This window comes from Leptosomus discolor, chromosome 7 (assembly GCF_034619465.1).
Source record: "Leptosomus discolor isolate bLepDis1 chromosome 7, bLepDis1.hap2, whole genome shotgun sequence".
Classification (NCBI taxonomy): Eukaryota; Metazoa; Chordata; class Aves; order Leptosomiformes; family Leptosomidae; genus Leptosomus; species Leptosomus discolor.
Genome location: NC_141397.1, coordinates 18,406,506 through 18,431,919, shown reverse-complemented (window position 1 = coordinate 18,431,919; position 25,414 = coordinate 18,406,506). Strand labels below are relative to the sequence as shown.

The window sequence follows — 25,414 nt, the reverse complement described above, 5'->3', positions numbered from 1 at the left end:
AGGAAATGCTACAGATGTATAGGAATAATGGAATAAATCTCACCTGTTAGAAAGCAAGGAGCATTTCTTTTCTGGATAAGAAAAGGCCAAATTTTCAAAAAGGAATAATCTTAGGCTCTACATCTGGGCTACTACCATCTTCCACTTGATGTGAAACAATTTATACACAAAGACCAGCACTTCTCTGTGGAAAAACATCCTGCTGCAGAGTTCAGTTACCTGTATGTGTAACCATCTCCCATCATTTCTTTATGCTGGCAAACTTTTTGTGGATTACGTACACAAGGAGGAATCTTACCAGGAGTGCTGTGAATTTACATAGCTTTTTATCTGTCACCTAAGGACCAGACTATCCTCTCTGCATGAAGCACGCAGTACCATTTATGCATTTGAAAATTCTCCTGCCTACAGTAAACCCAAAAGTATTTATTTCTTTTTTTATATAATTATTCTTTTGAAAAGTTTCCTTTTCTTTAGTTTCTACTCCTCACTCTCAATCCTTTCTTAACCTTCTTTTATTTTCATTTATGTCTTTTATCAACTTTCCATTAAACACGTTCAGGAAACCTCTAGATAAGATGGTGACAGATCCAGGAGAAATAAAAAATGCATAGCACTAAAGGCAAAAAAAATACATGAAACAACATGAAAACTGCAGAGCAGGCAAGCTCTCTTTTCAAAGTTTCCCACAATCAGCTCTAACGTATTTCCCATAAGTAATACTATCTCACAAACTGCGTAGATAAGGCAAAAGCCTTATTGTGTAATTAGACAAAACCTTGTAATGCCACAATGTGCACTAAATGTCCGATCTGACACCCAATAAATATGTGGGAGGTTTTCCATATACTTCAAAGGCTGCTGGACTAAACCCTGAGTGTGTGGGCTCACTAATGAGCAAACTGACTTGTGCCCATGAGCAAGGCAGAAGATAGCTACAAGAAAATGCAATCCCTGCAGCTCATAATTGTTTAGATGCTAGAAAACGGAAAACCACAGAAATAATGAACTGGTCGAGACACAGCCCACGACACATTTGTTTTTCATGTATTCCACTAATCAAAATTTGTGATGCATGATTGGAAGAATAAAAGATTTATAACTAGAAAAAATTTGCTATCTAGACTGGATTGACAGCTCATTCACAACCTTAGCAGGGAAAGCCAGCCATTTACACCAGCCTGGAGACAGTGCAGAGGGAGGCACACTTAGGGGCATGATTCCACTCCAGTGCAGCAGAAACCCAGCCATGGTCCCGGAGAGTTCTCCACAACCTAATTTAACTTGCTAAGCAAATTAGATACAGACATAACAGGAATTATTTTCCCAAAAGTAACGTTAACCCTCACACATCCACTGTGTAGTATCAATCTAAAGCTTCTTAAAAGCATCGGGTCTTGAAAAGATTAAGTTGAATTACAAACCTGTGATTGATACCTTGATTTACTTTGTGCTAAAATACAGCCAGCACACAACATTGGCTTTTTACTGCTTTATGGAGTATACAATTACATGAAATACACATCAAACTCATCTAAATAGCTGGCCATTTAACTGTCTGTTTGGAGCAGTTGCACACTCTGTCATCCTGTGTGATCTAAAGCACAGAGTCAAGTCTGGCTGCTGTTTATAATTTAAGATAGGTAGCTCTGAACAACAGGGCCTTTCCCTCGCCTCCCTCTCAAGGAAGGGAAAGCTCTTAAAAGGTCAGGCACCAATGCAGTTTACTGAATAAAGCTCAAGTTTGAAGAATGTGCCTTCTAAAGTGATTTTACTACCTGGGATGTAATGAGTTTTACAGGCTCTCTTTGTTAAATTGCCCTGACAATTTCCATTTCCACTTGCTTCAATCATATTAACAGAAGCTAAAGTTCACAAGTAGTAAAATATTTCAGTGTACTGAGTTGGGTCTCTAAAAAATAGATCACACACTTGACAAACACACAGGACATAACGTTTGGCATTCCATTTCATGTTTGGCTTGGCATGTCTCGTTTAGGGCAGGACAAGATGCCCTGCCACAGTATCTCATTACTCATGGAAATAAAACATGGTTACACCAAGGACTTGACAAAACCCATTAGGCATGTCAGAAGGATAAGACTGTCCCAGTGAATTGGTGAGGGAACAAAAAGGGAAATACTGGAGATGCTTCACTGAAGGGAAATGTACATTAACATCATAAGACTCAAGCCTACAAAATCTGGTTAAATAGGTAAGAATAGAAACAGGAAATCCTTCATTGAAATGACAAAAGGGAATGAAAAAGCAAAGACAGCAGGGATAATTCTGCTTCTCATTAGAAGAGCACACACAAAACTCTGTTACTACCTTGTGTATTTGCCTTCATTTTTTTAAATCATACAGTCCTTAGGGGATGGGATGGACCTTCCTCCGTCTTTGTTAAGTGTCTAGTGCCTCTTGGAAGGTACTGCAATCTAAGTAACAATGACCAACAAATGATAGCCTCCTCTTTTCCAATGCTGATATAGTTCAGAAAGTTTTGCATAATCTGCAGAATACAGCAAAGAAAACTTCTGTGAATGATTATTTGATGCAAAGGAGGATTTGAAAATGATCTTGCACTAATGCAAAGCAAAAGCTTATAATGTGCAGCACAAGAAGCTCATCCATGCCTTCATATTTTGATTTACAAATTTTGCTTCCCAAATGCTTTTCTACATTATTTTCCTGAAGTGCTAAAGCTCTTACCACCTTCTAAGATACATCAGCACTATACTGAGATCTAAATTGATTTACTGTGACTTCAATTTAAAGTGCCACTTGGTGCAACCAAGAGAAGAGCTGGGCCAAGAAATGGTTTTGCTTAGATGACCCACACTAAGTGACACATGTAGCAAATGGAGCATCTTGACATATGCGAAACATCCAACCACAATCTACAAACTCACTGAGTGAGGAAGCTGGTTAATGGGCTGCTGAGGCTCTTTGGAGGCAAAGATAAACGGACAATCAATGTCCTCAAAACAATTCTAAAACAAAAAATTTGGAACTATGCATTATCATCCAATCATTCTCATAAACATTAATAATACTGAAGCAGGTTCAGATAAGTCAATACTTAACATAAAAAAGAAGCAGTACTTAAATAAATGCTGTATGAGGCCCAGAACACAGTAACTGGCTTGACAGCATAGTAACCAGCTCTGATGTAAAAGATCTTTATTATACATACTTATCTGGTGGCACTGACTGAAGATGGCAGACAGTATGTGAAGGGAAGATGAGTGCATAATGGGAATACGGTTCCCCAAATCCCAGAAGGAATAAAAACCTGTAGCAACTGAGGTAAATCAAAGCTGTATGAAAAGAAACACTCAGCTCATTTAGATGCAAATATATCCAGACACCACTATGCACCACCTCTAAACAGTATTGCACATCCAGTATTACTTCCATTGTTCCGACAAATGTCTGTCTTCTCTATAATAATGTCCTCTTTGATGCACATGCTGTGGAAGAGTTAAGGCATATTTACATTCAATCAACAAAACTTCATCAGCACAGCAAGATGAACAAAGATCATATCCATAGCAGGCATCTGACCTTTTCATTTCTCTTTCCCTGAATGCACGTGTGTGAGGCAGGCAGGCGTGCATATACACATAAGCAGAAACAAGATGTCTGAAATCAACTTCTGGCCAAGGCATGCCAATATTTTCTCCTATGGTAAGTATTTTATTCACTGCAAGCACTGGTTTTAATTTGTACCATATACAGAGCTATGCACAAGGTTGGTGCTCAAGTAATGAAGGAGAATAGAAAATACATTTGTTAAATAAATGCAATACCTCTTAATCTAAATCACTTATTTACAAAATGACTTATGTACTTATTCACAGTACTCAGCCAGGACGTGGCCTACTCGTCACAGACCACTAAAATTAAACCTGTGCATACTGCAGGACTTTGACCGAAGAACAGATTATTGGACATCAGCCACTTTTCAGAAACCATCAACGTGCATATTTTTCTCCGAAAATACATGCAGCAATTTGAGGTAGTTTATCCTTCAATAAAGGAAGGATAAACCACCAATTTACTACTTTGAAATAATTTGTTGATGTGTCAGAACCTTTAGTTTTTCACAGTTGGTCCCTGATCTAATCTGTCAATCACCATGTAGAAACAAAATCATTACACTTAAAGTGAGCTGCAGAAGTTAATAACACTCTTGATGCTACTCTCCCAGCTTGAAAAACACAGAACTTAGTGAACTGTAATGGTGTGACAGGGTGCTGAATGGCCAGCTTTGGTTAACAAGGCTTCTTTTTTAAACTCTGCAGCTGTAAGGAGCTATCGACCTCTAAACAGCAGCAAGCAGATTAATTGAGGGTTTCTACTTTGTTAAGACTGTTTTGGAAGTTCTAAGATGGCTTAAAACAGCTGAAATATTTGCCTTAATGTACACTGCTTACCCAAATCAGATGTGATCCTCTTTCAAAAGTGACTCTTGAAGAAACTGCTGGGACCTTACTTATGATTTAGGCTCCAACATGCCTCAGTTGCATCTCCTTTCAACTCCTCAGATTTGTGAGGGAGATGGTTCGTGGATTCAGCAGGCCAAAGCGCATATCACTGACTGCCGCTGATAATTTGAGAGCTGCCCAGAAGGCCAGACTTAGATTTCGGTTCCAGCTTGATGGGTCAAGCTGACCTCTGGGCACGATTCTGTTATCTCAGCTTTGCCTTTGGGCTTCAAACTATCCACGGTAGGCATGCAGGGACCTCGCTGATGGACACAAGAATTTTGTAGAATGATTTAATAAGGTTATTTTCCTCTAGGAGGGACTTGAGTTTTAAAGGCAACTCAAACCTCTCACTCCTAAATTCTTCCAGAATAAAATCTTGCACTGTGCTGCTACAGGTGAAAATAAAAGCAAGGTCTATACGAAACCAATGTTTGTTGTTTGTTTTTAAAGAAAAAAGAGTGTTGGGTTGTTTTGTTTTGTTTCTTTTTTTTTAACCAATATGTTAAGTGGGGGTGGTTATTATCGATGACCAAGCAGAGCAGTATCAAAGATTTGAGGGTTTTTTGGCCAAATACATATGCCTCGGATTATTTTTTTTGAAACAAAAATTAAGAACTAGTGCTAATGGAACTAAAATGAAAAGATCAACAGAGATCACATGTGGATCAAAACCCCTCCAATATATCAAATTTCTGCTGCAAAAGAAGACAATAAGCATAGATGATGCACCAAAGTATTTTACATAGGTGGAATATCAGCTAGGGAAGCAGGATGTCAAAATCTTGAAGCAATCCAACACATCTTCCTAACAGAAGACTTCGTATTCCAGTATTGAATGCTGAATACATCTGCTAACTTTGGGTCAAAAATACAGGTCCATGTTTGTAATGGGTCTGCCTGAGGTGCAGCCCTCACCGTGCTGTGCAGTGGCAGCTAGATAACACACCAGTGTTTTGACTGCTGCTGAGCAGGGCTCACACAGCACCAAGGCTGTTTCCCCAACACTTCCCCAGTAGGCTGGGAGTGGGTACAAACTTGGGAGGGGCTATAGCCAGGACAGCTGACCCAGACTGACCAAAGGGATGTTCCATACCACGTGACGTCTGCTCAGCAATATAAGCTGGGGAAAACAGGAAAAAGGGGGGGGGACACATTCATTTCGCGTTTGTCGTCTGGAGCAACCACTATGCGTACCGGAGCCCTGCTTCCCAGACAGTGGCTGGACATCGCCTGCTGATGGGAAGGAGAGAATCAGATCTTCTGTTTTGCTTTTGCTTCATTAAACGGTGTTTATCTGACCCACGTGCCTGCTGTTATATTTTCTCTCCCCTGTCCAGCTGAGGGGGTGAGAGTGATAGAGTGGCTTTGGTGGGCACCTGGCATCTGGCCAGGGCCAAACCACCACAATGTTCTAAACTGGCAAACTTCAGAACCACAAATCACTGCTATGTAACTTTGAGCAATTTTATTTTTAAACATGATTAGAAGTGGCAGTACCAACAAGGCTGAGGGTCATCTAAATCATCCAAACTTCCAGATTATTTGCTCCTGCTCACAAAAATCAAGTTCTGTCTTAAACAACTGAACTTGATATTCCCTGAAAAATACTTGTACATGAATTTGTCATCTGGATATTTATATAGGGACAGCAAGATTTCACAGTTGTCTAAAACAAGTGTTAGACACAAATGTATCTCAACAGTGCTTCTCTCCAGAGTGCCAATTTGAAATGGGTAGATCATTCTCTTCACAAACATGTTTTGCATGTCTCAAGGCTTTTCTCTACATGATATTTATGTGAACAATAATTCTAACAAAATAAACCACAAGCAAACAAAAACATGGAAGGAGAAGTAGTAAAATACCCATTTGCTTCTTACAGATCTGTAACTCAGGCCTATAATTCTCACCATTCTATCTTCATGTTAAAACTTTAGCAGTGACATATCTGCATAGATAATACAAAGTTGTGGGGTGTTTTGTTTTTTAAAAATAATCTTAAATGTAATAAAAGCCTGCCAACCCCATCAAACATAATCCTCATTTCTTAAAGTATGTGAGATTTTATCATGATTGAAGTAAATATTCCTTGGAGCAAAAATACCAAGATGTAGCATGTTAGAAACTCATCTACCCTCTACTGGAATTGTCTCCTTTCCACTTTTCTTTATGAAATGCAGCATTTTAGAAAGCATTTAAAGTTTAGAAACACATACTTTTAACTTACTTTCTATGTATATCCAAAAATATACATATTAGGCAAGGTACTGCCCAGCTGAGAGATGGTACTGCAGCATTGCAAAGACTCTCTCTGAAAACCAGTGCACAGCTCTGCTCAACCACATTCAAGAAAGGTGGATTGTAAGCAGAAAAGGTATAGAAAAGGGCTATTGATTATTGGAATATCACAAGATTTGGTCTCTCCCAGAAGAGAGACTTTGCCTGCCTTGTACATCATCCAGCCAGCTCAGATTCAAAATTCATGTAATTGCAACAGGATAGTTCTAAGTGTGTCCTAAAAAGAATGTGGTATATTTACAATAGCAAAATGAAGGATGCAAATGGGATATCATTCAGCTTTAGAAATTCTTCATGTGGACTGACAGAGGTGGAAAAGACTAAAGTGAAAGGACTGCACTCACATGGGAACAAAGGGGGACATTACAGAAGGGAAGACACTTGCGAAGGCAAAGATCACTACGAAAAATTTCCAAAATATTAAGTGAAAGATAACACATAAGGGAAAGGGTTATCAAAGAAATATCAGCACCAGGCAATAAATAGTATTTACAGGTATCACCCACTGCCTGATCTGATTTATGGGCCATTAAGACCAGGTGACTCAAAAGAGTTGTGTTTTGTGAGAGGTTTTCATCACAGTATAATGTGTCTCAGGTCTCAACTACTACAAGTTCAAAAGACCTGTCACCAAAGGAATGGAGAAACCTTTAATAAAACCCAGTATAAAGGATAAGGTACTAGACGATGCTCCCAGGAGGAAAGTGCCTAAGTTGCTACTTTGTCAGACCATGGCTTTTAGATAAGCCTGTACCAAGCTTCCCAGATGTCCTGTGATCAAAGAAAGCCAGTACAATAGTCACTTATAGGAGTGCAGAGAGGTATCCTGGTAACTAACCTAATTGCTGACTGACATAAAATGTCCAGCCTCTTCAATGTACTCCCATAAACCAATCTGGAAATTACTTATATACTCAAGAGAAGTGAATAGCATGCAACAGCACAATTATGTAAGATGTAACTATTTATTTGAACTTCAAGCAAAGCAAAGCAGAGTCTGCATCCAACACTCCTTTTTAACATAGAAAGTCTGAGTTCAAGAGAAATTAGAAGATTGGTCATACAAGAGAGAGCCTTTACATATTTCAGCTAATAGAATTTTTATTCTGAAAGGGAAACATTTCCATCACCATAGGCCCAGCAGCCCCAGGAGAGAGGGCAAAGCAGCAAGACCCCTGCCACCCCGTTACAGCCAGATTTCCACCTGGTTTGGATTGGTTCTAGCTCCTTTACCAAAGCCACAGTTCTACCACATGAAATGTGCTGTATAATAAGAAGGTTGTCTGATACGAACCAGGTCATGCTATTAGCAGTGGTGACCTTTCACTGCTGAACAGTTTTTAAGGGAGGGAAAAGATTTTTTGGAAGCTAAGGTGCTGCAAAGACCCTCCCTTCACTGACTCCACATGCTGCTTTATGTTGTGTCGCTATAATAAAGCAACACGGCCATATAAATGATAGTCCTCGTTTTCCATAACAAGCTATAATTGGAGTAGGTCACTAGGAAAATGTTTAGACAAATGGGGGGATCATAACCTTTTATGTAAAATGGACAAATAAGTTATGGAAATATCTGGGGAACCCTGAGGCTTTGTAGCGCTACCCTCAAGCCACAGGCACAGTTAAAGCAGATAGTAAATCACTAAATCTCATCTCAGACTTTACAATTTTGTTGTTGTTTTGGTTTTTGCCAGTTTTTGCTGACAGATGGAAAAATACTGGTTGAATGTGACCAAGATTTAATTTACCTCCAATTGCCTTCCTATTTCTACAGCATGTTCCTAAAAAACACACAGCATTTTATTCCCAGTGCTTAGAAGAATTACTAGTAAATAATCGCACTCTAACAGTACATACTATAAAAATATCACTGTAATACTTTTTGCTACTCATGATAATTGCATTATATTATACAATTTTCTCAGGAATATTTCTAAATTATAATCTATAAATTTGTGCATAAATTTATATAAATAGTTACTTGAATACTTATCAACTACGCATGCACACACTAAAACCCCGTATGTCCATATACTGAGAGACAGAATTGTGGTACTGCACTGAAACAGCACTGTGTATTAAACAAGTGGGATAGTAAAGTGGCAGAGACACCTTTGAAGACGGGGAAACCTTTCTTCAAGGCATCTTCTCTTTCTTTACCTATCTATCAGCTGCATTTAAGAACGAAGAATGTTTTAACCACATGAAGAAATGATGTCTGAGTCACAGACTTCAGTGCCAACTCTCAGAAAGGTATATCCACTTGTTCCGAGGATTTCAAAGTCAAGCCTTCCAGCACCAAGCCTTAACCATCCCAACTCCAAAATTTTCTGACTCAATGAAACATCTCATACTCCCTCTTCTTCACTATTTCTTTTCCTTTTTGAATCTTGATAAAAGTATCATCAAGATTGCAGATGGCAGATGAGTGGTAATTACTGAACACACCCTGCTTTATTACTTACTGGCACCCAGATAAACAAAGCCATATCCATTCTAACATGTGAAATATATATCTCCTATCAAATATCATATCCAGTCTAATTCTGTGTTCACCCACGGGAGGTCCAACTTTTCCAAGTACAAATATGCACTTACAGCTGCTGTTATCAAAGTTTTCATTGTTCTCTATGGTTTTCGAGACTGCAAAATTATGAGGTGTAGTACAGGAAATAACTGTTATACCTCCATTACTGCAGTGTAAGAGGTGTCTTTGGTAGATGTAAACCTCCCAGAGGTCCCTAGGACATACCTTTGTATAGGTTTTTTGGGGAATTAAACGAGTACTTCTTCTGCCTACACAGCTAGAGAAACTGGCAATTTCAGGTCCCTAGGTTCTCCCATGTGTCCACCATTTTGCACTAGGGCTCATAAAAGGGTCAGTTTCTTCCACAAGCACTAGGGAAAGCAGAACCACATTAATATAGATCCTTCCTAAATAAGGATTCATCTGCACAGCAAGAGGTCTGCTGCAGTCCTTTCCTCCTTTTAGATATGAACGCACGTCCCGCAGCACTGCTGGTAACATCATGCCCAAGCACTGAGTGCACAATAATGCCACCAGTGGATCAATGTCTGGACAATTCTGCCAGCAGACCTTTGCCAGGTGCTACTGAAGTACCCCTGTGCATTTTAGTTTCAGGTACTGTTCAGCAATATGACAGACACTAATCTGATCTAAGATTTAAGGAAAGCTGGGATCGAACAAGCTCAGAATTTAAGGCAGGCATTTCTAATGCCTTATTTATACACAGATGTGAGTGTTTTGGGGGGTATATTTCCTTTTGACACAACATTGAAAATAAGTCCTCATACTTGGGGTTGTACTTTCTTCAGTTGCTGTTTTAAAGGAATAGTTAGGACACATTTTTTTAACACTTCAATTATTTCTGGGGTACATTTTTCTAAAGCTGACAGTTCTGACTTAAAAAATTGATCTTCCTAGGTTTAATCAGATATGTGCATTTATCCTTGTACAAAATGAGGAATGCCTTACAAAATACCTGCTACCAGCCAAATGTACCCTTCTTCTGTCTTTCCATTTTCCCATTTCCCAGGCTGCAGCACTACACACCATTAGCAATACTCACCTCATGTCCAGCATCTTGATATAAAATGACCCTCAGCTTCCTACCAGCTGTGTATTACAAAAAGACTTTATGATGCCTCATGTTCACTACTTAGCAACTGCTCGTTGCTTGTAAAAGCCACATCCTTATTTACACATCACCATCCTGGCACATCTTTTTTAAAGTGGAAAAAGAACAGGGATTAAGGGAAATTATGAGATTGCATTTTATAAAATCGTGTCATGAAAAAGATTCACAAGGAACAATAAGCCTTCTGTCTCTTCTAATAAAATAATTAGCAAGCAATCAATGAAATCAACATTGAAGGTCTAGAGCAAGCAAATGAGATGGTTCTTCGAAGAATATATAGTTAAACTGAAGAATTTCTTATGTCTGGATGCTGTGCTGCCAAAATTTTACATGGAAAAAAAGGCAGAATAAATTCTTTATTTGGGGGTGGGGAGGCAGTTCTACAGAAGGCTACTCAATACAAGTTCAAGAACCCCCAAACTGCAAATTGTTGGAGGCTAGGAAAGTACCCTGGGGAAGTATCTTCAGATGCTTGTCTGGTTCTTGTGCTCCTCTGTTGGCAAACGCTATAGTGCACTATCAGAAAGAGAATCTGATGTCAGGGGGACCTTTGTTCTGGCCCGATATGGCCAGTTTTACAGTCTTATATCACTTATATTTACTCTGATCACACCAAAATTACTGTAATGTGACTACAAACAGAATTTAACCCTTCATAACATAACTTCTCTTTCTGAGCAAAATACATAAAGGGAAAGTCCAAGAACTAAAAAATTCATTGAGCTGCCACCATGACTCAGTTTGTTGCACCTATCAGGAGGAGAGCCTAATCTGATAATTTTATAGAATGGAAAAATAGAGGGGCTTTTCCAGCAACAGAAATTATCATTCATTGGTGAACAAAATTACATCTAAACCTAAATTTATTTAGATTACAGCCAAACCACTCAGACATCTCAGTTGAATGGGAGACATTCATTAATAAGGACATAACAAGCAGAGTATTCTCTAATACAGTAACATTTAGATATTCAAAGAGGGATGCATACGTGCACAGGGACTATCTACACATATTACTAGTAGATTTGTGTTTATTGTCAGAATATGCACCTGTGTATTTCCAGGCTGATGAGCTGTTACATAGGCACTCACATTAACTCAAAAGAAACATTACTGAAGTTTGCACGCCTGATTTCCACATCACACAAAGTAATCTGAAAGTGGCCTGATTTTCACACAAATCACATTGCTTTGTTGAGTCTGTGTCTCAGTCCAGACTAAGTGGTACCCCAAAAAGCATGCACATATTCATCCACTGGTGGTCATGTGAATCATCTCCTCCTTCTCCCGATGAAGCATGCTAGATACGATTTTTTGTTCTCACCTTACAAAAGTATTGTCCTCATGCTGAGCTACAGAAGAACATGATTAAACGATATGTCACCGAGAGAAAGGCTATGTCCATTCTCTACCACAGTAATATTTTCTAAAACCACAGTTTTTTGATCATTTCAGAGTGCACTGGGTTTTTCCTGGTGAGTATAAAGATGCTCTCACTGAATTTAGAACATTGTTTCTCTCAGTCTGAGCTGCAGATTCCCAAAATGCATAGCTGTGGTCGGATAACTCCTCCGTGGGGCTTTTGGAGTTTCCCGAGTATGGAGGGAAAAAAGAATTAATCTGACTCCAGTGTTTAACTCATTTGCAGGACTCAGATTTCCTGTTCTGCAAACATAAAGGGTTTGCAAAGAGTACGTAAGAGCTTCCAAGATGTATAGCTATGTGAGTGCTAAAGATAGGGAGCCCCATTCTTCTCTCTGGCTTAAAATGCCAAAGCTCTGTAGATTTCAGCTGTACTATTACCAATTCAAATGTGTTCCAAGTCAGAGGAAACCCAAGAACAATGTGTATTTATGAAAAAAGGCCAATTCTTGTTTGGCTGAAGTTCATAACCCGAAAAGAACCCAGTAATTCCACTACTCTCCAGCCTAAAAGTTGGCTACATCTTTCACTTATCAGCATCTGTTCTGTGGTGCAGGGCATTAGTACCATGAAGGTGGATACATTTACTGATTATTTACATTGCAATTTTCAAAGGCAGAGGAATGTTTTAATCTTAGACGAAGTTACAGTACGAGAAAAAAACAAGTCAATCTAGAAACTAAAGAAGCACTTGAAAAGGGAAGTAAAATACCATGGCAGGGTCTATTTGAGGTGATAGCTAGAGAATAAACATGTATGTGCAGCAAGATTTTCTAAGCTAACTTAGTGGTTAAGAAAGGTGCTGAGCTAAGATTTTTGGGAACAAAGGAACCTAGCACTGACCTAATTCCTATCCATTAACCAACAGCAAAGTCTCATTCACTTCTAGAGCGTAGAATTATGCAAAGTTAAGCACTTCTGAAAACCCCCAAAGAAATTTTTGTGTATAATTTTGTCAGGTGCGGTACAAGCATTGCCAATGCACACCCCCTTTCATACTGACCTACATCTTTCTAGGAGCAATACATGGAAGTGTGAAGGGACAGCTGAATTTTAATATCCCCAGGATTACTTGATGTTCTTTCAAGAATGGCTCCAGCTAATGCTTTCTATGTTGTCTTGTGAATGTGCATCTGGAAGAAGTAACAGGGAGCATAAGCTGATTTCACATTAGCTAGGGTACAAGCATGAACTTTTCCAGGCTAGATGAGACTATGAAGTCCTGCCATTAATGTAATGTGTCTTTGCTATCACCCCAATCCATCATTGTTTTTACAAAGCTGCTCACTGCTTTAGTCTTGGTTATCTAGGAAGATCATTAAGACACAGTAATCCGCTACGGTAGATTTTCTGAAATTTAAAATTAGCACTTTGCTATAGCACATCTGTAATTTGAATCCTGAATTTAGACAGTGCTTCATCTGGAAAAAAAAAAAAACCTTCCAGGTTTGGAAAGGCATATCTTCCTAAGAAATTTTGTGGTAAAATCTGATATAAACAAGTAGTTTAGATCTCTTCCATGTGTCAATCATTATCCTTTAAGGAATGGAAAAATATCCTATATTTACAAAAAACTGCACTTAAGGGCCAGCTCCAGCTGGGAAACAATGATTCACCATTACAAGAGTGAAAGATAGTTATGCAAAACAACAACACAGGTAAGCAGGCAAGAGATGATGAGGAGGGCATGGCTTTGATAAGTGGCACTATATGAAACTTGGGGCTTGTGGTTATTTGGTATGGTTGACTTGGTAAAAGAAATCAAAGGAGAGAGACACCAGCACTGTAATTTTCAGATCTAAGCTGAACCACCTTTCACTCCCTCATAGCTGTAGTTTTTCATTGTCATTTAACCCAGGATTTTTTATCGATGATGCAGGTCAGTATTGGTCAGTCAGTATGCACTGTGCATAAACTCAGGGAGAGATAACATTTCAGGAAGACGAGTGCTCACTGCAGAGCGCTTCACACACATACACTCAGTTGTGCCAAACATCTCTGACAACTGGTGAAGCAGCAGCCCACGCCTGGCTGTGCAATTCGTTCAGAAACGACGTGGAAGGTGGCCAGCGTCAGCACAGCACAGTTCTCAGATTCTCCTACACTGCTGAGCATGCTGGGGTTTCCAGAGTCACCAGCTCCTGCTTTAGCAGCAAATGAAGAAAATCTTTTATAAAGCCAATACAAATATTTGACTTCATAGAACAGTTTGCTGGGGGGCGTGGGGGGGGATCAGATCAGGTAGTTAAAGAACTGGATTAAAACGAAGCCTGACAATTTCAATACTGAACTCCAAAAATCCTAGCATCCTGCTTTAGTATCGAAAGGAAAATTAACTTAGTCAATAAGGCTGTTATCCACAAATATTGTCCAAAAACACAACCAACCAGTATCCTGAAGACTGGTTAGCTAAAATTTGCACACATTTCAATTATGAATTAAGAAACCACTCATGGGGTTCAGTGTATTAGGTGTTCAGGCCATATTTCATATTTTGTAATGATAGCATTTTTATTAAGTATTTTCATTAATTTTTAAACCACAAAATACAGAGAATTACAATTTTCCATCAAAAAACTAGATTAAAAAAAATTAGGAAAACAGGCTTTCATTGAACAGTCTTTTCTTTTTCTGCTGTTTCCATTTTAAAGAAAAGCCCTTTAAAGTACTGGTCTACAACAAAGAAAAAAGGGAAGTCATTTAAAAAAGAAGAGAAAACGAAGCTGAAAAATGAGCAGGCAGAATGGACTTATTTGGTCAGCTGACTCATACCAGAGCAATTCCTGAAACCTAAGCAAAAGCCTGGAAAATAAATAAAATTCTTTAGTGGGATTTCCTTTTCCTTGGTCCTTGGAGAAAAACTGTCTATTTAACTATAGAGCGACCAGCTCTCCGTTCCTCTTCAGAAGCTCTTATGCTTGGCTTTGTTCTGTGGGAAACATCTTCTTTTTATGTTTCACCTAGATGGTGATTACTCCCTGTGTTTAAGCTTCTGCATGATGGAGAGATGAAAAAAATATCACACAAGAAGCAAAATCACATTTTGTAATTCCCTTGTTGAGCAAAACACATCAGAGCCTATTGGCACAGTCCTTTTTCAGAAGCAGCTATTTCAGTGCACCCTCTGGATGGCAATCACTGCAGCATAGTGGTTGAGAAATGTTCCTTGGACTTAGAACTGTCAACGCTAATTAAATATTTCTTCGATGTCCACATTTCTCACACAGGTGCTGAGGAAGTCTAAATGCATTATACATACAAAAGGCAAACCCAGAGAATACATGCATCATCAAATACATTTTTTGATATTTATAAATGCACTTGGAGTAACAGCAGGACTGAAAACACCTCCTTGGTCAATGTGTTTGTTTCAACACTCTTGATGGGCTGCTAGATATTAAAGAAGCTATTATATACCCTCCGCAATAATCTACCTTTGCCTGAACTTCCACTTTACGCAATCTTACAGCAGACTAGAACTGGAAATAAAGATGGTAGAGAGGACCACAAAATGTCCATGAAGGTATAAACTGATTGCACAGTCCACCAACTTCAGGCTGACTCAAGTTCAGATGCTCACATTTATTTAGACAACAGAACTTCTTTGATTCTTCAGGTGATTTAGACTCCTCACCATCGTTAAAAGCTTACATATAAAGCAGATTAAAAAGTGTCCTCATGAATATGTAATTCTGGGTGAAGGACTAATGCAAAACCAAAGAATACATATGGCTATAGATTTTATTATAACATTGATACGTTCTTCATCTGTACTAGCTTGCCTGCCTACTTGTTGAGCCAACTCACATATTACTAAGACTCTCCTCACTAGTTTTCAATGTTCTCTCTATGACATTTTTCTAGAAAATGCAGGGAAGGAGAAGATGGAAAAACCCAAACTGATAATATAAATCATGCACATAAGAATTGTCTTTTCTGTGTCATGTTTGTGTAGTCCCTAGCACAAAGAGACACAGAAATCAGTAATTCCTGTGAGATTATCCAGTGGCATATCGGTTGTGCCATTTTTTGTAGGAAAACAAAAACAACCAACCACCTGGACTCTACCAGCCTGGACGAGCAGGCACTACATACACACAAAGGAATCTGCACGTCTGAGTTATTTCCAAAGGCAAGCAGGAAGCACATAGTAAAATAAGCCAGGCCAGCTGAGAAACCATCGCTCAGCAGCTCCACAGCATTAATTCTTCTCAATAAATAAAATTGATAATAAGCAATCATTTTGAAAATGACGGACAACTTAGATGAACTTCATTGGACAAAGGACAGCAGCAGTAGTCAAAACTTCTGCTTTGGGTACCTATGTACAGGAAGTGCTAAAGAGGCAAGGTGACAACACACATGTGTACAAGAGCCTCAAACAGATCTCACGTGGGTGGAAGACTGTGAGGATCCTTGTCCCACCAAGCAGGCAGCCACCCATGGACCCATGAGATGTCACCTCCCAGCTGCCACCGCTGCCTCTGCAGGCATAATACTGTCGTTCCTCTCCCTCAGCCAAATCCTCTCCTGACTACTTTACAGCAAGCTGAACAGCATCCAAGAGAACAAAAGGAGTGATTCAAACACGTTTAATGATGTTTTTCCTTGTGTAGGGTTACGGGGTGCATTAGCCTCGACAGTGCAAGTTTTCCAACAATGATGAGACTCGGCGCATCAATCCACCAGAGTTTAACCTTCTTCCAGAGGCAGCACTCTAAAACAATATCAGCCAAAAAGGGTGTCCAAATGCTATAAAAAGGAGGGAGGTGGCTGTATTTAAGCATCGACAAAATGAGTATATTTTATTCAAATATCCACAAGATACTTCTGCTAGCCAACATGGGTGGGGGTTCAGTTCTGCTTTTTGTTTTTCAAAGAAGATTCCTGGATTTCTATGAGAAAAATTATATTGTGTTAAAACTGAGAAAGAACTCCTCTTTCCGAGCAAGATTTCTCTCCAGGAAAAGATCACAGACTATACCGACACTTCAGCATATTTTCTCTCGCTACTGGAGAAGGCCAGTGCATAGCAAAAGCTGGCTGACGTCTCTTTCACCTTTATTCAAAAGCATCCACAACTGGACTGAGACGTTCGCTGAACACAGGTTACAGTCTTCTCCTGGGCTGTTACACAGGGCAGTTTCACTGCTTTGTAATGCAGACCAGAAGATACAGTATATTGACTGTATTTTTAAAGGTATGGCATGCAAAACATTTAGGTAATTTCTTCACACTTACACTTTTTCCTTTGATTTAATTTGATAGCTACCATTCACCATTAACTAAAGCAGTTCTTGAAACATAACTGCTCTGAATAAACTTCCAGAAGTATTAGTTAATTCTTCTGCCTCTTTCTTCAAACCTCTTCTGAGCCCTCACTGTTATTTCAGACACGGGCAGGTAACGTTGTCTTTCAGTCCTGTTATGCAACTTGGCTTCCAATATGTACAAGAACCAACATGTTTCTCCAGATAGATTTGCTTTCCAAAGCTTCTGTATTCTCAGCAATGTGAGGTACTTTGTGTAGAGACGTCTCAATTTCCTTTGAATCCTTGTTTTTTCTAAATAGTTCTATTTTTTTCGAGATAGGAAAAGTCAGTTGTATATTTATCTTGAACTATCAAATGCACTAAAAAGAACCTATCTGGGATTTCAGGCACCACAGCTAAATAATAAAAATACAGTCAGCCTTATGCAAACAAATGTGTACACACCAGCCACCTCAAAATCACACAGGGCAAAAAACTGCTCCTGCCACAGATGCCCCAGAAAACAAACCTCAGTGGCTGGTACAGCTCTTCCTACTCTGAAAGCATCAGACTTTGCTTTTAGCCCCTAAAATATTGCACAATCCAAAACACAGTATTTTAAGTCACCTTCTGTTTTGGTATTTCCACTCATGCAAGTGCTAAAATTGTTTGCTGTTCTGAATCATGAGAATAGCAAATGCAGATTTATCTTTCAATCCTATCTTTAAATCTCTAATTTTAAATTGACAATGTTATAGATTTATATAGTTCTATGTAAATCTTTGTTATAGATTTATTTACTCCTCCCCAGAAATGGCTACTTGGTATCAACCAGTAGGACAAAACATTATCTCCTGTCTTTGGTTTCTTTTTCACAGCTTGACTAATGCAGTAAATCGCCTATATTTTAACAAAGAGATGCAGTATTTCTGAAAAACAAAATAGCACAGTCCTTCATAGGTGTTCGCATTCTTCAGCTTTCCATCTTTTATCCATTTGAAGCCAATGTTTTTTATCACCGCATGTCAATAAAAACTAAGAGCCAATAAAACACCATAGCTAACACTGTCGGGCACTGTTAAACAGAAATACATGGATGACATCCAGTAACTTTAAGGCACAGTGAGTGTAATTCAGTAGAAGGCAAAAGAACCTCATTTACCACCACAGATTTTTTTTGTTTGTAGTAAAAAAACAACAAACCAACATTTTTAGCATGATATTGGTGAAAAACAAAGGTTTAAATCACCAGCATTTCTTTAAATGGGAATCTTCAAATGTAGTGATTTTAGTTGATTCGCCTCTGGTTTTGTAATTACCTGTTTGTTTTTACTGTTTGTGACTCTAGGCCAGCATAATTTCTGCACAGACTAAATCAGGTAGTATTAAGAGCTTTTTGTGATTCTACAACAAGGCCTTTTTAAAGCACAAAGCAACAGCTATTTTTGCTGCCCGACACAGTCTGGAGCCCAAAGACACATGATTATGCCTTCAGAAAGGCAACAGCCGGAGCACATGACAGACATTCACCACAACCCCATCGCCCCACCAGCCCCTTTCCTCGGTGACAAAGGACAATTCCAGGACCAGAGTATCTGAGCTCACTGCACTTGCTAAGAGATGTACAGCATGGCTCCTGCAGCCTCTCTGAAAGACAGAAGCCTGTCACCTCCAGACAACCTCCAGCAACTACTCTTTCAGCGACCTGCTACACTTCCATTTACATCCTCAAAATAAAAAGACAGAAGAAGCCAAATGGAGGTAGATCAAACAAACTTTCCTTATGTTGTCAATTACTCCTTCAGAGAAGTCCACCAGGCACATCGGAAAAGAATAACTATTCCATGGCAAAGAAAGCAAATGAAGACAACTCTGAGGCGAAGAAAAGGCGACTCTTTCACACTGCAGTCAGCACAAAGGCATTTCCAACTGCTCTGCCACGCCAGCACTCTCCACCTTACAGCCCCCTCCAGAGAGGCAGAGAGAGTATCAGAGAAGAACCCATCACATGAGACTCAGCTCTCAAGAACCCATCACATGAGACTCAGCTCTCAAGAACACAGACAAACCATAGGATGAATAAGGTGCTGGAGCCAAAGGACAAAAAAACAATTGGAATAAGCAATCCAAAACCTTAAGAAAAATAGGAGCAAACCAAAGTCTTGGAAATTTAACGCAATAGCTCAGAAAATCCTGTAATAACATGGTTGCTCTTACCTTTGCCATCTGTGCCTGCACACCATTTGCTTTGAGAGATGCTACTGCTTTCTGTGCTGCTGCTGGACTGTCAAAATCTACAAAACCATAACCTGAAAAATAAACAGATAAATAAACATTTTCATTATCATCCATGTGTATGTGCATAGATAAAGGTTTTATTTTTATAAAGAAGGAAACCCTTTTCATTCTTTCACATTGTCTCATAATCTTCCAGTAGCACTGCCACCACCACCACCACCAGCCATCACACCTCTATTTCTCACACCTTTCCCTAGTGGAGCTTAAGGAAATGCAATGACCTGAACCTTCAAAGTTCAAAGCAGGAAAGTATGAAGCAGAGGGGGAAAGAAGGCAGCTTTTTGCCTCTCCTAACAGATAAAATGTCCCGGGGAACAGGACGGCGCGTGCTTGCAGGGCTCTGGTGCTCTGGAGTCCTGCCGTATCTCTTCCATAAGAGAAGGCAGCAGAACTGTCCTCCCTAGAATACAAAGCTACAGCTTGCAATGGCTGGTTTCACACTAAAACAAGACCCTTTCCCTGTCCCTTGAACCCATTTGAGGCTTAAGCTTCAGAAGAGGAGGGCAGTGGACCTCTGTGGCAGGCTGGAACCATCTGTGTAGGGGCAGGGAATGCAGTCTTCCAGCAGGTGGGAGCAATCAAGGGAGAAATCACAACCTGTGCTCTACAAGTCACTGCCAGATAGCTCTAGAAGATGGTAAGATAATAAAGTCACAGCCTGGTTAAACCACATCCCTTTCATCTCTGCTGGAACAAGGGCCAGGTCCCTACCAGGAACTGCTTCAGGGTATCTGAACAGCAGCTTAGTGAGGTTAGATCTTAACGACTGGCAAGGGATAACCATCTGCTTTTAAGTGGCTTTCCTACTCCTCAGTATTCGCATTAGTTTTGTTTATTAATCAGCCAGTCACTTCCTATCTTCTCTTCGTCCCTCTCCATTTTTTCTTCCTTTAACCAGCAAGACTGGTATGTTCAAGCAAGACCAGTGCTTTTAAGCCCCTACTGGATATCAACAACTCTGGAAGTATTTTTATTTTCCTAAAGATACAGAGGGCAAAGAGAGTCAGGAATGGACTTTTCACAACTTCTAAGCACTGAGCTACCTCTGATCTTCAACAGCATTCAAGTATCTTGCTCATAAAGATTTCAACAGAGTTAAGCACCTATTTAGGCAGCGGCATATATTTCACAATCTACCCAGGGAAAACCCCAGCCTACATCTTATTAAGCAATTACAGTGCAGGTAGGCACGTGCTGCTTGGACAAGCTGAGGCCAGGGGCCACCTCTTTGGCATCTCCCTGGGAAGCCATACGGACGAACCTGAACTGCCTGAAAGCTTTAATAATATTAGCACAAGCACAGTTATAGCATAGCAGCTCCTTTGCAGACATCTCCATTTACTAGGTCAATACACATCATGCAGGAGGTAATCACAGACATGCTTTCCTGCTGTATCCATTTTTATTTCTTTTGCCATCCTTCCTTCCTGCTCCTGGGAGGCCTCGTTGCCCTCCTCTATACACCAGATCTAGGTATAAAAGTGCATGCTTGTGACCACCTTGCCCCCCAAGTTATAAACATCTCTTTATTCTGGTATGTATGTGTTGCTCGATGCAGGGATTAGACCACTAATGAAAGAATTTTGTGCATGTGGACTTTTTTGTTTTCTTTGCTTAAACCCCATTCACAAAGTTTTAAGAAAATTAAAAAGAAATAGGAAAAAAAACCCAGCCAAAATTGTTAAAGAAGCTGCTTACTTACTTGAAGACTGTGAAAAGCACTATTTTGATAACAAAGTCAAAATCTGAACTTTTCTGTTCTTCCCTCAGTTTTGTGTTTGTTTGGTTTTTTTTCATTTGTTTTGTTTTGTGTGAATTTTTTGGTAGGGCATTACTACAAATTGAGGGAAAGCCTAAAACAATCGTACAATGGGACAGCAGATCTAACAAACATCACCATAAAGAAGTGCACTGGAGTTTGGTCAACTTGGGGAGGTGGGGGATATTTAACCTGCTCAGAATCCCCCATTTGATTTTCCCTTTTTATTGCTACTGAGCACGCCATTTTTAAATCAGCTTGTTCTACACTGCATTTTGCTTTGCAGAGTAGCAGTGAAGTGATGCTGCTTTGAACCAAAAAACATGCTACAACAGAGCAAGAGTCCTCCCTGGATTTCTCCAATGCCTTTGCCCTTTGGGAGAGCAGCTTCTGGGAGCAAGGAAGAGATACAATTGGATGCAGCTTCCATCTTGCTAGATGAGAAATCCTGACAAGAAGCCAGAGCTACCAAGAGGGAAAGCTGAAATGCCTTGGGATGTCAGGGGATGGCTTGGATCAAACACAGAGCAAATTATTTTTTAGGATAGCAAGGTGCTCTTCTCAGGAGATTAAATTTCTTTTTATTTCTCACCACCTTTATGCTCAAAAACTAGGAGGTGAAAATGCAAAAGTTTTAATATTGGCATTAAAAACAAATAATAAGGTTAGATTTTTATCATCAGTGTACACTGCAGGATTCATGTTTGCAGTAATAGAAAGGAAATGATTTCTAACACAACTTTCTAGACAGCATGGTAAGTATTCACATCTAAGTTAGAACCACTTGTAAATATAAATCAGAATGTGTAAGAATATTCCGGTGTTGTATTATAGAGCTCAGCTATATTTAACATAGTGCATTACTGAAGATTAACAGCAGTCCGTTAATATCTTCTAAACATCTATTCAATGGGCACAAGGGGCTATATAACCATCTCAGAGATCCAGTGAGAGTCTCGAGACAAAAAAACCCTTGCATCTTTAGCTGCCCGTTACGCATTCAAGTATTACTACTCCCAGCCTCACTGCAAAGCTGCTCGTTTTACTTCCCTCAAGTTCATTTTCATTCCAAGTATCTTTTTCTGGCCCTCCCCGCTCCCGACACATCTCTCCACCACACACAGAACATCAGGACAAAATCACTCCATGGCTGAAAACACGTCCAAAGAACATCAATCTGCCGTAAGGGAAGCCAAGTTCCCAGGCTGTTTCAGCATTCAAGTATCCTTACAAGAACCCTGCAATGCTATATAACAGAAAACCAGGCACGCTGCCTTTTTCTACAGTTTATGTTCTTCCATGTAGATGTTTATAGCCTATGTTGGTGACCTACACTAACATATTTCATTTGTTTATAATCTCACTTCATTTTTTGGGTCTCAGGGACTAACAAAGTACTGCTGGCTTTTTTGTTTGGGTTTTTGGGATTTTTGTTTCTTTGGGGTTTGGTTTTGTTCTGGTTTATATACTTTCCAGGGTAGATGAAGTTTAGTCCCCACAGAAGCTAAAGTTTCATCTTGGAACATCCCCTCCAGCTCTCCCCACAGCATAAATGAATCCCCAAACTCCCTGTGCCCAGAGTCCTTCCCTCCTGCCCTGGCTGTGGCTGGAGTGGGTGTAGGCTGTGCTCCCCTCCGGCCCCGCTGACAGATCCAGGCTGCTGGGGCTGCCCTGGCAGGTGCAGCACAGGCAGGTTTGGCTGCTCAGGCACCCACCCCTGCTCAGATGACTACTCCTTGGCTTCTCCTGGGAAAAGGCAGCAGGCTGGCTGGAAGCATCTCCCAGGAGGGATTCAGACCAGGGTCTGCCAATCAGATGTTGCTGCTCTAAGAAAACGTCTACATTTCTTTTTCCTCTTTTAAAAACAAGTGCAAGTCCCACCATCCCCGCCCTCCGCTAGCCTCAAATTCCACCGCTTTTTTTTTTTAGTCCTTCTTTTTGTCTCGTGTGTGCACTGTCTTGTAAACATTCTGGTCAAGGGATTATACTTTTTTTCCGCCAGTCATTGTACAGAACATCATAAAAAACGCACTCAAATTCTAAACTGGGACCTTCAGACACTACTCACAAGAATCCATCACCACCACAGGAAACCAAAACCAAAACTATTTCCTCTTTTTTCATGAAGCATCCTGCCCTTTTCCTTTAAGAGCTCCAAATACAAATAGGCAAAGCTATACTATCCCCTGCTGCTTCGAGAGACGGGAATTGAATTTATCACTAACGTGAGCACCTCAGCTCAAGTGCACTTACACTGAGGGTGACTTTGGCACTCCAGTGCTACAACAAGTATGCCAGAATCCCAAGGTTTTTTTGTAGAATGACATATTACTAGTTTGTACATGCAAACACACACACAAAAAAACCCAAGACACGACTATCTAGATTAATTGTTAAACCTTTCCTCTAAGAAATAAAATGCCTGTAATTTTGTTTTGGCCTGATGCCATTAGAGCTAAATAATTAAATTTAAGGAATAAAACCAGTGTTTTTGTACCTGTGGGGGAAAGAAAACAGCTAAGCATCAGCAAGCACAAGTTTATAGCTAGCTGCAGTAAGTGCTACCCAAATACACTGGCAGACACTAAACAACTCTGTCTCCTATAACCTAAACGGCTGGGGGCCTCCCAGTCTCAGTTTCTCAGTTCCATAATTAAGCTTGGCAGCAGGTTCAAATGAATTAAAACTGAATGTCACTATTTCCTCAACAAATCCCTCATCCTTGTTTTTTCTTACTTGTCAGAAGAAGACCAGCAGAACAGCAATTAGTGGTAAGCAGTGCAGTGAAAAAGAACCAAGTATACACTAATTAGGTCACTCGCCAAACACATTCATTTCATTGGCAGATTTAATCAATGTTTTCCTGAAATGTCTTAAATCTCCTATGCTAATTTAAAGTTTTGTTATTGTTGTTACTTTAAACACAGATGGGACGCCTGGAGATTTTCAATTGCTTTCCGCAAATCCATTTCAAAATAACAACCCCTCATATAGTATATCATCAAAATTTAGGCACAGGTTTTAGGAAACGGTCTCTAATTTTATGCCAATGTTTTTGTGCCTGCAAATACCTATGGGTGCAATTTTGTGGATTTAAGCAATTGCAGGTGTGTAGAGCTCTTAGACATCAAACTCTGAATTGCCCTGGACTGATCAGGTACTTAAGGGTAATGCCAAATAATTTAAGGGATTGCCTGCCACTTGCGGTTCCCACAATTATTGCAAAGTGCTGGAGCGGTGGCACACAGCAAAGGCGAGCTCCCACTGGCGCACGTGGGCTTCACAGTCTGCCTCTGGGGAGCTCCACTTGTGTAGTGACAGGAGCGAAGACCTAGCTGCCTTTTTGGAGAATTGAGGCAGCTCCTTTGCCACTGCTGAAAGCAGCATTAGTTACTGGAAGAGAATGGGAACAGAGGTTTCAGGGCATCCTGGAAGCTTGGTCCCCCAATCAGTACTTACAGCTAGCACACCACGGCACTTTTTTGCATGGAAGACTCGCCATCGGCAGACGTCATTGCTGACGCCATTGGAAAGGGCGCTGTCACAGCTGCTGAACTAATCGGCACCTGCACTGGCCTGGCTCTGCCCTCCTTCCTGCCCTGACGGCACAGCCCCACGTCCTCACAGCAGCTCCCTCCTTCCTGCTGGTGCTTCCCCCTGAACCAAGTCACCCACGGCCCCACCACCACCAAGCGGTGTGAAAGGGCAACACACAGCCAGCCACAGCTCTGCACCCATCCCAGCTCTGTCCTGACGACCCAGGTGAAAATACAATAAACGAAAGAAAAATGAAGTGCAGAAGTGTGCTTTCCCAGAAGCGAGGAGCACAGCGCCTTGGCATGCTGCTAAGGTGGAGCTCTGCAAAGGAAGTAACCTCCAGCACAGGGCTGAGAAAGGAGAAGCCATAACGAACGAGGGAGGATAAGCTCGGCCTGGTGAGCTCTCAGCTTCACCCTGTCACAAGGCCAAACATCATGTCTGACCTCTGACCAGGTGCTGCTTTAAATCATTTGAATTCAAGTCAACTAGTACTCTGCATTTGCCAACTCCCCCCTCCACACACACACACACACACACACACACACGGCAGCTGAAGGACCCAGCCAGGAGACTGGCAGGGAGCCTATATGTTAATTCGACTAATGTGCCTTGGTAACTAATCTTGTTATTTAAAAAAAGTACGTAAATAGAGTGATGGGGAGCTCACACATACTGAAGAATTCCTCCAGTCTC

The 25,414-nt window shown here is 40.3% G+C and overlaps 1 protein-coding gene across 1 annotated transcript in view; it reads right to left on the bottom strand.

The window, feature by feature from the left end:
* Positions 1–25,414, bottom strand: part of RBMS3 (RNA binding motif single stranded interacting protein 3) — a 709,828-nt gene that overhangs the window by 236,707 nt on the left and 447,707 nt on the right. The window contains exon 6 of the mRNA XM_086467847.1: positions 19,342–19,433. Coding sequence (XP_086323973.1) covers positions 19,342–19,433 — 92 coding nt within the window. The remainder of the gene's footprint in view (positions 1–19,341; positions 19,434–25,414) is intronic.